This window comes from Schizosaccharomyces osmophilus, chromosome 1 (assembly GCF_027921745.1).
Source record: "Schizosaccharomyces osmophilus chromosome 1, complete sequence".
Classification (NCBI taxonomy): Eukaryota; Fungi; Ascomycota; class Schizosaccharomycetes; order Schizosaccharomycetales; family Schizosaccharomycetaceae; genus Schizosaccharomyces; species Schizosaccharomyces osmophilus.
The window spans coordinates 3,636,603-3,652,022 of record NC_079238.1 but is presented as its reverse complement, the minus strand read 5'-3'; the positions used below and the strand labels follow the sequence as shown (position 1 = coordinate 3,652,022).

Below are 15,420 nucleotides of genomic sequence, written 5' to 3'. Positions count from 1 at the left end.
AAGCATTCAGAGGGCCATTTAATGAGTTTTCGTAAATAATAAGGATTCCCAAAATTAAATAAACGTTTTATTTATTATGTACATATAAATTGACAAACAAAATAGAAAAACACGTCAAGAGGAATCATTATCAGCAAACAGACCCAAATAGGACGGAGCATTTACCTTTCGTCAAATCAAATCAAATCAAATCAAACCAAACCGAGTCAAACAAACAATATATATAGTTACATATACACACCCAAGGAACCATCAACCACCAGCATTTTGGGAAGAAACACGAAACAAACAGAAAGAAAACGAAACCACAAGAAACACACGAGTCCATCTTAATTCAACATCATACTCTTTCTTTCGCCTTTCGCCCGTTAAAGTAAAGACATAGCTCTTGTATGCCTTCGTTGCAAATCCTTCTCATGAATTTGATACTTCCATTTTTCGGCCGCGTTGTTCAAAAACGCGTCTAAATCAAAGGGATAACTCCTCAAATCACATAACAGGGAATAGACGGCAAACGGGGTATTGCATGCCAGTATTTTATCTTTTAGCGTGTAGATTATGTCTACCGCTACACGAAACAAACAAGGATATCCATCACAAAAAAATAAATCTAGAATACGAAAACCAAGCTTGGTACCCACCGTATCCGTATACAAACTAAGGAACCAATGAAACGTAACAGCTTCCAAATCCACCTTTAGTTTTTTCAGATGAGAGCTTATTTGAGGCAGCAGAAGACTGACATATTCTTTAAAAACAATTTGGTCGGCTCTTGAGCCTAAAAGATCGGCAGTAAAGTAATCTTTTGGGAGATAATTTTCAATGAGACTCATGACTAAGTAAAAAACATCTTCTTCTGATGCATAAATTAGCAAGAAAAAGGCCACAATAACATTCATTCCTTGGCAGTATCCAACTTCTGGATTATGTAAGCTATAAGCGAGTAAAACACGGCGAAGTTTGGGGACACCCGGGCCGTTTCCGCCAAAAAAGACATTCCCAACAAGGGTCCGCTTTATATCCTGATCAATCTGGATTCGATTGGAAGGATCGGAAGTATCGGATTTTGCAAGTAGCTCATCGTAGTAGCCAGGAACGTGCAACTGACGAGCACCAGAGCATTCTAACCAGACTTTGGGACGATAGGGGACGGGGACACCTTGTTTGACAAGGCGACGAAAACGTTCAAACCTTTTTTTCGAGCCACGTTTTGTTTTCCCAAGACTACATTTTCCCAGCAACTCGTTGCTATTTTCATCAAACTTGCCATACTTGATAGAATATTTTTGAACATAATCGTCCCAGCGCTTCATCTGCGCAGCATCCTGAGAATCGTTGGACAGGTAGGATGTTTTGGAGGGTGATGAGGTGGAGTCAAGGTTCAAGGCTAGGGACGAAGCGGCATGAGACGAAGGCAAGGATCTAAGAGGCTTGAAGGTTTTGGAAGATGGATCGGAGGACGAGGTGGAGGACGAGTTGGGAAGGTTACTTACGAAACCGAATTGGTCGAAGGTTTGATTGGACTTGGCAATGGTATGAGGAGTCCAATCATTTCTTAAAGTGGGAGGGAGGTCTTGTTTTGGAATTAAATTGTCGAGCTCCACTGAACCAGGAAACGTGAGATTGGCAGCGGAGGAAGGCTGCATGGAGGACGGTGGATCAGCGAGGGGAGACAAAGAGTCAGATACCTCGATGGCACTGTGGGAAAAAGAGCAGGAAGGATCATCGAGATTCAGTCGGGCCATCGATGGGCAGGCGGAAGAGAGGGTGGGAGAGGCCACGAGGGTGTGGGAAGGTTTAGGCGATGGAAAAGAAGAAGGCGAAGGGGAGGATTTGTGAAAAGGAATATGATGGGAGGAATTGTTGGCAGTGATATTTGGAAGGGAAATCGGGGGAGAGGAAGTTGTGGGAAGGGTGGGAGAAAGGGGAGGAGAGGAGGCAGAAGAGGAGGAGGAAGAAGAAGAGGGAAGGAAAGGTTCATTGATGGCGGAGGAAATTTTGGATTTTAGAAAAGGTTTATCGACGAAAAGGGGAGTAGGAGGTTCGTCCAAATGGGAAGAGAGAAGAGGTACGGAAGTGGTGGGAGCAGGAGCAGGAGCAGGAGCAGGAGCGGTAGATGGATGGGAAGAGGAGGAGGAAGAAGGAGGAAGGACGGAGCGTTGTTTTGCAAGTTTGGTATTGGCAACGACAGGGTCTAAGCCATGTTGACGAAGAAGGTCACGAAAGACGGCTTCACGGGACTCGTAATGGAATTTGACGTTGGAAATAAAAGCGTCACGTTCAGCGACGTCTTTGGCGAGTTGGCGAAGAAGGCTGAGGGCACCGAATCGATCAATGAGACGTTTGATGGAAGCATCGGAGGCAAGATGAAGGCTTCCTGGGATGGAATGAAGAAACTCGGGGGATTGGTGGTCAAAGAGAGGAGCAGAGGAATAGGAAGAAGAAGAAGAGGAGGAATGGGTGGAGGAAAGGGAAGGGCGTCGAGGAGGAGGAGGAGGAGGAGGAGAAGAGTGAGAAATGGGAAAGAAAGGAAAGATGGGAAAGGAGGTCATACGGGAAAAAGAAGAAGAAGAAGAAGAAGAGGGTCTAGTTGTCGTAGGATTGGATTTCGTTTTGTGTTTTGGAGGAGGAGGAGGAGGAGGAAGAGGAGAAGAATGGTGTGGATCATGAGTCATGGGGAGGGAATGAAACAATGGCAATGGCAGTTGAAAATGAAAATGAAAATGAAACTGAGATTCAAGCAACAAGGACGAGAAAGGGAAAAAAGGAAAAAAGGAAAACGAGCTTCCAAAAAGTCAAGAGGAAGCGTTAATGAAAAAGTAAAGACATTTTCAAATCAAAGAAAAAGCCAAAAGAGGATGCAATTGCAATTGCAAATGAAAAATAACAAATGCAATGGGAAGAGAAGGTAAAGACTATGAAAAGGAATAAGACACAACTATAAGGAGGGATAAGAGGGTCGAGCCAAGAAGATAGCGCAGTGGAAGGCAACTTACTGATGAAGGTTCAAGACACACACACCACTACGCCTTCGAAGGGTTGAAAGAGTGCCATGGTTTAGCGAGAGTTAGCAAAGTCTATTGAATAGAATAAAGCAGCGATAGAGAAACAGCTAAACCAGGTGAGGGGAAGTGGGGAAAGGGTAGTAGTAGTCATAAGGTACGGGAAAAATAAGGCAAATCTAGACGACGATAAAGAAGCACAAAGGGACACAGAGAGAGAGAGAGAGAGAGAAAGAAAAAAAAAAAAAGAGGATTAGAAAAGTTATTTTTTTTTGTGCGCTTGCACCTATTCCTCTATCTCTCTCTCTCTCTCTCTCTGTGTCCCTTCCTGTCCCTTCTTGTCCCTTCGTGATCCTCTACCTGACCGGCTTTCTCATTTTTCCGAGACCCTCTCGCGACAAAACACGGCCATAAAGATTCGTTTGTATTTGTTATAATCGGCAAACAGAGAAACGAATGACGAATCCTCCGACGAACCCTCTAAGGATCATAATAAAGGCTCATTCGGAGTGTCCCGACAATTCGAAAGAAGGTTCAATGATTTATCATGTGTCATCATTTAAGGATCGGTTCCTTTGATGAGATATATGATGGTGGGTTCGATTGGTCAAAAGAAAAGGTTTATGAGTGTTTACGACGTATAGAAACGAACTTTAACAAATGAGGAGAGAAGTCGAGAGTCGTCTGTTTTTTATATTGTTGAGCGAATTTCCCTTTTGTTTCTGCGTTTTTCACATACCTTTTTTTTTCTCTCTCTCTTTCTCTCTCTCTCTTTTTTTTTTTTTTTTTTGTTGTTGTGTTTCTATATCGCACTCGTTGACCTTATTTCCATCCCTGGAAGATTAGTCAACATTTGTAGCTCGACTCCCTTTGCTTGCTTGATCCTCTTATTTTTATCTTGCTCTTATTTGCTTTTCCCTTTTCTACCAATCGGTCTCTTTCTACTCCCTATCTTGCTGTCTTTTTCTTTTTATCCTCTTCCTCTTCCTCTCTCTCTCTCTTCCTTTCTTTTCCTCTCTCTCCCTCTCTCTCTCTCTCTCTCTTTTGTCTATCCTTTTCTTTCTATCTTTTTGCTTTTGCTTTTGCTCTTTCTTTTTCTTTTTCTTTCCTCCTCCTTCTCCTTCTCCTCCTCCTCTTGTCCTTGTCGCTTCCAAAGCTTCTTTTTTTCCTCTAGCTTGCAGACTTCCAACGTTTGATTGTGATTGTAATTGTAATTTTGACTGTAATTTTGGTTTTGATTCTATTTTGATTTCCCCTCTTCTCTTCCAATTCTAGCGTCGTTTATTACCCACCATGGCTTACCTATCCAACAGACATCTTCTAGACGCCTCCCCTTCTCTCCCCGATCCCTCTTCTCATTTCAATCCACGTTCCTCCGTTCAACCCTCTTCTTCCACCCATCTGCCTGTTTGGGAGGATCCTTCCTTTTCTCCTCATCAACCTTCTCCATCCACCGCTCCTCCTTTCTCTCAACAACCTTCCTCCCATGACTCTTCTTCTCGCTTTTTCTCCTTTCCTTCCCAATCCGCCCACCCTCCTACTTCTGTTTTTGCCGACAAAATCTCCCACCCCTCGAATTATCCATGGCGATCCAACCAAGTCAAACTTCCCGTCTACAATTCTTCCAACACCACCTCTCCCTCCAATCCTTCAAATCCTTCAAATCCTTCTTCTTCTTTGTCCAACCGCTGGTCGTTTCAATCCCTCCGCACAAACTCCTTGTCTCACGACCAAACTGCCCTGGATCTTTCTTTAGATTCCTCTTTCAAGCACGATCCCTCTTCCACCCATCCACGACACTCTGCTTCTGTGCTTTCCCGTCATCCCGATCCTGCTTCTTCTGCCCATTCCTTTAGCCCTCCAAAACGCTCCTTATCCAATACTCCACTTCTTGATCCTCTCTCTTCTTCTGCTTCTTCTTCTTCTTCTTCAAGGCCTCTATCCTCCGGTTTGCAAGCCCTATCCATCCACGAGCCCCCTTTCAACCCAGCTTCATCTCACCGAACTCCCTCCAACCAAAATATTCAACGATACTTTTCTCAAAGAAAACCTTTGAATAATACTCTACTGAATAATTCCAGGTTAGGCCAACACTCTGCTCCCATCAACCATTTGCTTCGGAACATGAGTACTTCCCCTTCCTTTTCGCTAGATGGCTCTGAAACTTCCCTAACACCCATGTCTTTGTCCCGTAGCATCCCCGATTCTCCCGTTGAGACCGACTCCGTCCACACCCCCAGTTTTTGTTCCTCCTCTGAGTCTCTTGCCATGTATCCAGAACCGAAAGCGAACATATGTCCTTTACCCTCTTGTCCGAATCATAAAACCGCTCAGTTTCTTCCTCAATTCCCCATGCAACCAAACGTTCCCTCCCTTCATGAGCGAAGTCCAAATATAAATACAACTGCTTCCGACTCATGTTACGATGGAAAGCTTGGCCATTATGAGACAGGACAAAAGTTTGTATACCAAAACAGCATAAAGAAACCCTCGGTTCCTAGAAACGTAAGCGATTTCACCCCTATAGATGAGAATCTACAGCCAATTCGCCAAGCTGGAAAACAAAAGAAGCCTGAGGATAACAAATCGAGCACGAACAAAAAGTATGCCTCGAATAAACTAAAAAATATGGAATTTCCTTCCCTTGACGAAATGTTGGGTCGAATTCCATTGATTTGCAAAGACCAACACGGCTGTCGCTATCTGCAAAAGCTTTTGGATGAGAATCCAAAAACTAATGCTTCTTTGGTTTACAATGAAGTTGTCTCTTCTATCGTGGAGCTCATGAAAGATCCCTTTGGTAACTATATGTGCCAAAAGCTTTTCGTTTATGCCTACCGAGAGCAAAAACTAGCAATGGTAAAAGGTATTGGAAAAGACGTGGTTGGTATTTGTTCTGATTTACATGGAACTCGAGCTATGCAAAACATTATTGATAAACTTACCTCAAATGAACAAATCTCTATATTGATGCGAATCCTCACGCCGTTTTTGGTAGAGCTAGCCTGTGATGGAAATGGCAATCACGTTTTGCAAAAATGCATCGATAAATTTTTACCTGAGAAACTGGAGCTGTTGTTCTTTTCCATAAAACGCCATGTTTTCAAATTAGCAACCCATAGACATGGATGCTGCGTTCTTCAACGTAGCTTAGATGCCACGAAGGGCTTGATGAAGAACCAACTGGTCGAAGAGATTATAAGCCATGCCTTATTCCTAGTTCAGGATCCTTATGGAAATTATGTAATTCAACATATCTTAGAAATGAACGTCGAACAATACAATGCAGGTATATCACAACAATTTCAAGGCCATATCTGTGAATTGTCTTTACAAAAATTCAGCTCTAATGCTATTGAAGACTGCATTCGTACTGCTTCCCCGTCTACCCGCAAATGGATATTGGATGAGTTTTTGTCTTATCCCAAAATTGAGGACTTGTTAAATGATAGCTATGCAAATTATGTGATGCAAAGCTTCCTAATACATTCGGATGATGAAGAGAGAGAGAAAATTGTTCACTTACTAATTCCTCTATTGCCCAAAATTTCTGCTTCCAATCATGGGCGTCATATAATTGGAAAAATTACTGAATATGCTAAATCTTAAGGGAAGATATTGCTCATTTTTTTTATTTCTCCTTTGTTAATTAATTTTAATCGGAGACATCTGTTTTGAGGGTCGTTTTCGTTTTTATGGAGATGATGATGTACAATGTATGCATCCACTCATTGAATCAAATACTAAAGGGTTTCTGTATGTATTTTTTTTTTTTGATTTTATATTGGGCCTGGACATCAATTAATAGTACCATAATTGTACTAAAGTTTTAATTACTATCGCTGGAAAGAAGGATATGAGAAATCCTTCAATAATTTTTTGTAACACTTACTAATTTTGTTTTTATTTTTTAATTGTTTTAAATATAATATTTTTATTTCAAAATATACAAACTCTGTCTTGCTCTTTGGCTGGAATGTAGCAACTTTCCACAAGCTTCATGTACCTTTTTTGGCGCTTTTATTTGCACTTGTAGCTCATAAGAAAATTTAGGCACACAACAAAACAAACAAGTTAATGAATGAGATATCAACTTTCAAAACGAGTTGCATAAAAAAAAAAACTTGAATGCAATTACAACACTTTATTTACTGTAAACATTTGACAAGTTTTGCTCAAGCCGTTGTAGATCTCGTTATTTTGGTTTATTGATATCTACTGATATGCTACGAGCGTGGGTTCTCTCGAGACTCAAAGGTTGCTTGCTGCTACACTACCAAGACATAAACCACGGGCATTTGTATTCGAAAGACAAGATGGCTGAGAATTTCGAAGAATTAATCCAGGCTCCTAAGGACTTGTATAAAGAGGGATCTCTTTTTGTTAAGCGCTGTGTCAAGCCCGATCGTAAAGGTAATGGATATGTGCTTTGACATCCAGTTCAAGGGAGCTGTTGCAAGCATGGTTTACATTCTTGAGTACTTTTTTGTTATCGGTATCTAACGTGATGAAAAGAGTTTTTTAGTGTCTCCAGAGCCGTTGCTACTGGTTTTGTGCTTATGGGATTCATTGGTTACATTATCAAGTTGATTCATATTCCCATAAACAAAGTACTTGTGTAAGTAGAAGGATTGAGTTTGATGCAGCAACCACTATAACTTGCAAAAACTATGAAGGTCGTATTTGCTTGGCACGGAAAGAGAACCCCGTGGAATAGGTGTTTTGTGGTTACGCTTCAAGAATAATTTCTGTTTATGATAACATGACCTATGTATTCTAACGTTGTCTTATTTAGTGGTGGTGCTTAAGATGTTTATGCGTGTTCCTTAAAAAGGAATTTTCCATTCTTTGACGACGAGTTTTTCATATATGAATCGATAGAATGATTGCTCGATCATAATACATTGACATAAATCTTGCTAATTATATCTTATCTATTTTCTTTATGAGTAAATCTAAAATCTAAAACTTGATTCCCTCATCTCAAACGCTTTTCTTTGACCATTGTGAATGATTTCAATATAGAAAGGAATGTTAGATGCAACACCTCTTTTACCATCCAACAGTGGTACGACAAAATCGATATCATGTAAAAAAAAAAAAAGGATGAATTTCTATTCTTGTTTCTTGAAGTAGCTGTTTTGACTTTCTAGAAGCAAGTTTGCTTGTAAGCGTCATCAGCATACCAATCACCAGCATTTAGTGTGTCCGAGTTGGAATAACATTTACTCACGTCCAATAGACAATCATTTTTATATACTTTTAATGTTTGAGCTTGCTCTGTTCATGTCTAAATCTCATACAAGCTATAGCAACAAGATTTGGTCGCTGTCGAATGCTTTGTGAGCAAGCACTTTCTTCTGACTTTTCTGGAAAACGAAAAAAGTCGTGCTTTCAAGATTCATTGTTGCATATTTTTTGCCTTCTCGTCATGCTCGATTGCTTTACGTCTGGGATCTGAATTACACGATCGCCACAATGGTTTTATAGTAGAATGACCGTAAAATGACTGGGAACGACTATTCGTAAGTAAAGAAATGGGAGTCGTTTTCTCACTTATACACGTAGTTAATGTAAGAAATGAAATGACTTGTCTTCAAATTGCGAATTCTGTCATAATATCAATTCAAGTGATGTAAAATGAAATGTGCCCTAAAAAACCAAATATATAAACGGCCATTTCGAATGGCCATGATACAAAGATTGTCTTATTAAAGAGTCGCTTTTATAACGATATCAAGTTTTTATTATGGCAGGTCAATTTTCTAAGAAGAGTTCTGGCTACGGTGGTTTCTACGGAAAGTCCGCTCGTGATGATCCCAGGGTTTCAAACCTTTACAATGAAGATGACATAGATGAAGGTTCTCTTGGCCTTGAAGATGAAGATTTCGGAACTGAAAGAACATCTGGCTATGCTACTCGCTCGTCTGGAAACGCAAACGACTATGGAGTAGAGAACGTTTTGGGCGACGAAGGATATGAAGACGAAGATACCCTCGATACTGGTGATTTCGCACAAGAAGAGTCTATCCGGGGCAAAAATCTTGGCAATGTTCGTGGTGGTTATAAAGCCACTTTGCATAATCCCAATACATCCGAAAGTACCAAAAAGCATGCCCATGAGGTACTAGATGAATTGGATGACGAGACGCAAGATTATTAAAAAGTTTTCCCCATTTGCATGATTGTTTTACGATGTTTAGTAACGTTTTTTAAAGTTATCCCAAACACAAAATTTAGATAACAGAAATAAATGAAAGAAAATGAAATGTGCCTTTATTTTATGGCCATGTTCTCAAACCAAAAAGAAGGATAAAACTGTGTAGTAGCATTAAATAGATATCAAAAACTTTGAATAACCAGAAAATCATTACTATGTGCGATCAATGTACCATTGTTATTACGTCCCAAAGTTCCTCCCAAATGAATTTTGTGTTTCAATAAAAAGTTCGGGGTTTTCCTCAGTTGTAGCGATTTCGACGATACCGGCCGCCATTTCCTCTAGAACTAGAATAACCACCGTATCTGTCTGGAGACATTTGTCGCCGTCTAGGTGGTCCGGAGTAATTGTTATTGTGAGAGCGATCGCCATAAGAGCCTCTAGTCGGGTTATAATTACCTCCAGACGACGGTTGCATAGTATTTGGGGTATTGCCACCATAGCTAGCAGAGCTTTGCTGATATGGACCGTGGCCACTTTCAGGCCTGCCATAATGGTTCGGTGAACGAGCAGGACTTTCATTTTCTCGTAAGTTGGAAGGATGCATACCATTGGAACTATGGTATCCATGTGAAGGAGTGTTTGCACCACTATTCATTTGCGATGCAGAATCCACACTACCGGCAAGAGGAGGTGTAGGAGTGGGAACGGGGAAAGGGGGACGTGAGTAGTTGAGTTCGTCTTGGGAAGCTGCAGCGATAGGAGGAGGTGGCATTGGCATGAAGGGGGGGAAGCCAGACATCATAGCTTGGAAGTCTGGGGCATTATTCATATCACCGGATGGCATAGGGCCTCCCATGAGACTAGCCATAAACTTTTGAGGGCTAAAATCATCACGCAAAGTTGTTTGTTTGGCACAGTATGCTGCCCACGTGAATTCGTCAAACCCATAATTGAAGTAGTCAGAGATGTCAGCACCAGGTTTCCGCCAGGGCTTATCTTCAAAGGACTCCAGGTCTACTTCAAAAATGGGTTTTCCGTCTATTTTTGCTGTAGGATTAATGTCTATTTGCTGTGCAGTCTCTGCTGCAGCAGAGGTTTCTTGAGGCTCCATTGATTTGACTTCGACTGTTGGTCGTTCCGCTGGCTTTCGCAGGCCAGGCTTACCCACTCCATAAATGCTAGAGGTGCCACTAAAACCAATCCGTTAGTTCATAATCCTCAATAAAATCTCCAGCTCCATTCCCAATGAATGGGCACGCAACACAACTTACCCTGGAGGTTCAGCTCGTTCTCCTGGTTTCGTTTCAATAATGAACTCGATGTCCTAAATAAAGTATGAGTACATTTTCTTTCATACTCTTTTTGTTTCTCCTTACAGAATCATCGCTTTCTTCGCTCATGGGCTCAGCAGAGGACTCTGCTTGCGCGTCCTGCGTGTCTTGTTCTTTTCGTTCCGCGATAGTTTCACCGTATAGGTATTCATCCTCTTCATCTTCTACATGTGGATCGGCGTTTGACATTGTAAAACTCGCGAATTCCGGTCAATGCTTTTGCCAGTTGTTGCTGTACTATGGAGGAGGAATTTGCTTCTTTACGTGAACCCTCCACTAGGGCCCTGCATGCTCGTTTTTCCTATGCTTCGCTGGCTCTCTCCATTTCGTTGCAATGTGTACTTATGCCTTAACCCGATTAGTGAGGCTTAAGCATTCCTGTTTTAGCAATTTAGTGTTGTCCGTTGGATATTACTATTTGATGTTGAGATTTTGTGCAATGAAAAACAAGAAGATGAGGAATTGTGGATGAATGGGAGCATCTGAATGAGTCCGTTCAAGTTGTAACGATACTAAACAAAAGTGTCTATCTGCCAGCTGTGGCTAACAGGAGGGCGAACGAATGTTGCTCAGTGTGTTTTTGGTTTTGCGGCGAAATGAAAAGGACACGCCGAGATACAAAATAGTAGCAATTTCCCCGTTTTCTATTCTAGAATGATCTCTTTTCTTTTTAGTTTCATTGCAAAGTATGAAGTGTTTACGTCTAAGAATACAGATGGGATCAAGTGAATTTCTTGCGAATTCATAAAAGGCTTCCTATGTTTACAAACATTTGAAGCCCAACGATATACCATCTCTCATTCCTTAAATATAAATTGAAGCAGGACGACAGTTTCTAACTGCAGTTAACTCATTAATGCGAACTCATCGCCCCCTTTTCTTTACTTCCATTTAATTTCTTTTTTTTTCTTTTCCTTTTCAACAGTTTGTTTACATAATAACAAATAATAACGAAAGTCGCGTATCTGAAATACAGCAAACCAACATTCCCTCACTAATGAATGCTACTGGAAAGGATTCCATTCCTCTTGAGAGCAAACGTAAAAACGTTCGTTTTTAATTAAAAACATTATTGGGAAAAAGGAGGTTAAGTCTGTTATTAGGTATGTTTCTTTTTTGAACGTGTTTGGAGAAACATTCTGCTTTTTTTGAATCTGGACGACGATTTGTTTACTGCCAATCTACGTGTTTTGTCTTTTTCACTTTCTTTCTTTACAATTAACTCTTGGCTTTTTCAGATTACGATAATTATCTAACAGCTTTTTACCGTGCTTTCAACACTCGCTTTCTTCCATTATGTTTGGATTCAATAAGCCTGCTTCGACAGGCTTCGGCTTAGGCAACCAAGGTATAGAATATGAATGCATCTTCTGAAAAAACTAATATAAACTTGTTAGGAAATACTTCTACTGCTGGAGGCAATCTCTTCTCCCAACCTCCTGCCTCCTCGACTGCTGCCCCCAATTCACAGTCGACATTCGGCGGTGCTGGAGGCGGCCTTTTTGGACAACAAAAACCAGCCTTAGGAGCTCCAAATCCACCAAGTGGAGGACCTTTTTCACAATCTACAACTGCTGCCCCTGCACCGAGTACTCAGGGAACAGCACCTAGTGGCGGTTTATTTGGACAATCACAACAACCATCTACAGGCGGACTAGGTGGTAGTGGTTTATTTGGTAACAAGCCGCCTGCTACTGGATCCACAGGTTTGTTTGGCTCTTCGCAGCCCCAATCCTCTGGTACAGGTCTTTTTGGACAAGCTCAACCATCCTCGACTACGAACCAACCCTCCACAGGTTTGTTCGGACAAACACAACCTTCTACTACTCCAGGCGCTGGGTTATTGGGACAGACACAACCCCCGGCACAACCAAGCGGTGGTCTGTTTGGTCAAAAACCTGCTCAACAAAGTGGACTTTTTGGACAAAGTCTTCAAAAACCAACAACTTCTCTCTTTGGATCTACAAATAACCAACAACCAAATGCGTAAGCTCATTTCCTTTTTTTACACACACCCCAAGCTAACACATATAGGCAATCTCTCTCTACTCCTTCCATTCATCCCACAACTCGCTATTCGAGCCTTGATGCAAATGTTCAGAAATACCTCGACGACATGGAGTATGCTTTTATGAACCTTTATTTGAATATAATGATCTAACCATTTAAACTAGCAAAGAGATTTTCACACAGATCCAGCTTGCTGAAGAGCTGCAGACAAAGTCCTCAGATGTCACCGAATTAGTTAATTCTGTTCCTTTAGATGTAGCCGAAGTAGAGCGTGTATGTTTCTTTACTCATGACCCTACGGCCGTCAACTAACCGTCTTTTTAGCGCTTATCGTCCGTATCTACTGCTCTACTTATTGATTCTGATGAAATGGAGTTAACAAAAAAGCTTGTTGATAAAGACACTACGAATGCACGAATTAGCTCTCGTATATTGGATCTTTTCAAAACTCCCGGTGCTATATACCCTTATACTTCTAATGATCCTTTGATGTCTTATTTCGAAGAATTCGTTGGCGATGCTGACAAGCGCACTCAATTATATGCTTCCACTATTGCTGAACTTGAACAGCATTTGGAACAGGTTGAGACCACCCCTCAAAATAATAGCCCTGATGGTATGTTTTATTATCGTTGCCGAAGTGAGATTTATTAACCTGATAGCTTTACTTCGAACCATAAAAGAAGAGCACAAACTTTTCATGGTTTTAAGCAATCGCTTTGCACAAGTACATGATGAAGTCAAGAGACTACAAGTGAATAACTCTACAGCACCGATGTTTCTCAGTTAAATGAAGGCTGACCTTCATAATAAATATTATTAGAAAGGAAATAATAATGGTTTATCTTAATTAGATTGATTGAGACTTAGAGCCGCGTCTTTCATCCAAGAAGTACTTAAAACTTTGCCAATATCCCATCTTTTTTCAGCATCAGGATCCAGCATGCCTTTTATAGCAATCCTTGATTTTTCTGGTAATGAATTAATCAGCTCAATCTCAAGCGTTGGATCTTTCATTTGGGCCAAGAATGTTTTGAATCTTTTATTGGATTCATTTGGAGCTCTCCAAGGGAATTTCTTTAAGGCTATGCAACTTGAAATGTTAGTAAAGAAGTCGTAAAAAATCCACTTACCAGTAGACCACTGCGCACGACCAGGCATCGATTGCACGGGGATCATATGGTTTACCACTTAAAACCTCTGGACTAAAAATTGTTAGACAAACTCGTTATTTAAAAATTACAATCACTTACGCAACATATGGTTTCGACCCAACTAATCCCTCTGCTTTAAGCATAGTAGATTCGAAAGGGTAATGGAAAACAAAAGCAGTGCCAAAATCAATAATCTTTAAGTTTAGTTCTTTATCCAACATCAAATTATCCAGCTTCACATCTCTGTGTGCTAATCCAACCGAATGCATATATTCAATGCCATGCAGTAACTGATAAAATAGTTGATCCGCTTTTTCTGGAAAACAATGGCCATTAACAACAAAAGAAAATAAATCGAGAGGAGTGTATTCTAAAACTTGGATAATAGTATGTTTCGCATAAATAATATCGTAAACCTTTACTATATTGGGATGATGAAGGGTAGAAGCTATCGAGTACTCTGCGATAAAAAAGCGAACATAGCGGCGTAAAAACCTTTTGTCAATAGGCGGTCGAAACACTTTGGCCACATGACTACAAGAGCCATCGGATTCTTGTATCAGACGCACATAACCGCTGGCTCCTTCTCCAACAAACTTTCCAATTCTTCCATACTTTGCGAGGACGATGCTTTTTTTGTGATTTGGCTTTACCCTATTCACCAGTTTGTATTTTGTTCCAACAGTACGAAAATGACAAAGGCGACGCAAATCGGAGGAATGATTATAACAACTTACCTGCCCGCTTGAATTTGGGGGTAAGGTTTCTTTCTTTGAAGACAATACTTCGCTTTTGATATTGGGAAAAACGGACATTTTTAGTTTCATCTTGGAATAAATATTATTGTAGAATTTTTTGGAAGGCTTTTTAAAGTGAAATTGAGGAGGAATATGTTTGGGATCCGATGGTGCTATACGACGATAAATACGACTGTAAGGATTCATTCGATTATTGTTCATCATACACAATTCCGTGGAATTGCGAGGAACCCGGCTAGAACATCGACTGGGAGAGGACTCCTCATTATCGTCGCTAAAGCTAGATGAACTAGAAAGCTCCGGATTCGAATCAATGTGTGATAAATTATCAGAGGATATTGGATGATCCTGCTCGAGATTTAGCAGGGAGAGCTTAACATCCAAGTCTCTACTGGTATGACTATCATCGTCCATGGGAAATGATAAATGATCACGGGGGGAATTTATACCATAAGCATGGCAATACAGAGAATCTTCTTGGACAAGTTGACAATTCGGAATCGAGTTTTGAGAATGGCCAAACGTCCTTCCGGAGGATAATGATACCGTTTGAACAACGGGTTCGTTCTCCAAATCTGACTTCGAATTACGCTTTTCCTTCACGAAATTAAAGGTTTGTTCTGTTTTATTTTCGGTAGCCAAGGTCATGTCAAGATTCATATAGCAAGAAGATGCAAACAAAAATGTATATATGGACTAACAAATAGATGCACAAAATTTCAATAATTAAGCCAAGGAAAATAGAATGCTTAAGCAACAAAGTGATTGAACCGAAATTCAGATTAAAGAAAGAATTAGAAGAAGAGAAATGGTATGCCTGTAAACTAACTCAAAAAATTGCAAAGGGAAATGGAAGAGTACCAGGGCAGAAGCGGAAACTGCTTTTTCTATTATTTAAGGGAAATTAAATGCCTCAATTCGAGCTTTTACGCTTTTATAATAATGAAAATGAATAAAAAAATATTAATTAAGAAATAAATCGCTTAAAATCATCACTTCGTC

General features: G+C 40.5%; 7 protein-coding genes across 7 annotated transcripts; 4 read left to right on the top strand and 3 right to left on the bottom strand.

Annotated features, from left to right (window-relative positions):
• Window positions 1-368: 368 nt before the first annotated feature.
• On the bottom strand, window positions 369-2,675 carry SOMG_01664 (Rab GAP; the record flags this gene model as incomplete). Its single annotated transcript, XM_056180457.1, has 1 exon — window positions 369-2,675. The coding sequence occupies one exon, from the start codon at window positions 2,673-2,675 to the stop codon at window positions 369-371; it is 2,307 nt and encodes a 768-aa protein (XP_056037197.1).
• A 1,620-nt stretch (window positions 2,676-4,295) lies between these two features.
• Window positions 4,296-6,611, top strand: SOMG_01663 (RNA-binding protein; the record flags this gene model as incomplete). The annotated part of the gene is made up of 1 exon (XM_056180456.1): window positions 4,296-6,611. One exon carries the CDS (start codon window positions 4,296-4,298, stop codon window positions 6,609-6,611), a length of 2,316 nt encoding a protein of 771 aa, XP_056037200.1.
• Window positions 6,612-7,318: 707 nt separating this feature from the next.
• On the top strand, window positions 7,319-7,810 carry sss1 (translocon gamma subunit Sss1; the record flags this gene model as incomplete). Its single annotated transcript, XM_056180455.1, has 3 exons — window positions 7,319-7,415; window positions 7,518-7,620; window positions 7,798-7,810. 3 exons carry the CDS (start codon window positions 7,319-7,321, stop codon window positions 7,808-7,810), a joined length of 213 nt encoding a protein of 70 aa, XP_056037199.1.
• A 941-nt stretch (window positions 7,811-8,751) lies between these two features.
• On the top strand, window positions 8,752-9,165 carry SOMG_01661 (SOCG_02034-like, conserved protein; the record flags this gene model as incomplete). The annotated part of the gene is made up of 1 exon (XM_056180454.1): window positions 8,752-9,165. One exon carries the CDS (start codon window positions 8,752-8,754, stop codon window positions 9,163-9,165), a length of 414 nt encoding a protein of 137 aa, XP_056036737.1.
• A 298-nt stretch (window positions 9,166-9,463) lies between these two features.
• Window positions 9,464-10,685, bottom strand: iss1 (mRNA cleavage and polyadenylation specificity factor complex subunit Iss1; the record flags this gene model as incomplete). Its single annotated transcript, XM_056180453.1, has 3 exons — window positions 9,464-10,355; window positions 10,437-10,489; window positions 10,542-10,685. 3 exons carry the CDS (start codon window positions 10,683-10,685, stop codon window positions 9,464-9,466), a joined length of 1,089 nt encoding a protein of 362 aa, XP_056037201.1.
• Window positions 10,686-11,792: 1,107 nt separating this feature from the next.
• nup45 (nucleoporin Nup45) lies at window positions 11,793-13,296 on the top strand (the record flags this gene model as incomplete). The annotated part of the gene is made up of 6 exons (XM_056180452.1): window positions 11,793-11,844; window positions 11,894-12,482; window positions 12,531-12,617; window positions 12,671-12,779; window positions 12,831-13,122; window positions 13,169-13,296. The coding sequence occupies 6 exons, from the start codon at window positions 11,793-11,795 to the stop codon at window positions 13,294-13,296; spliced, it is 1,257 nt and encodes a 418-aa protein (XP_056034939.1).
• A 56-nt stretch (window positions 13,297-13,352) lies between these two features.
• ppk8 (serine/threonine protein kinase Ppk8) lies at window positions 13,353-15,078 on the bottom strand (the record flags this gene model as incomplete). Its single annotated transcript, XM_056180451.1, has 3 exons — window positions 13,353-13,599; window positions 13,640-13,711; window positions 13,760-15,078. 3 exons carry the CDS (start codon window positions 15,076-15,078, stop codon window positions 13,353-13,355), a joined length of 1,638 nt encoding a protein of 545 aa, XP_056034943.1.
• Window positions 15,079-15,420: the final 342 nt, after the last annotated feature.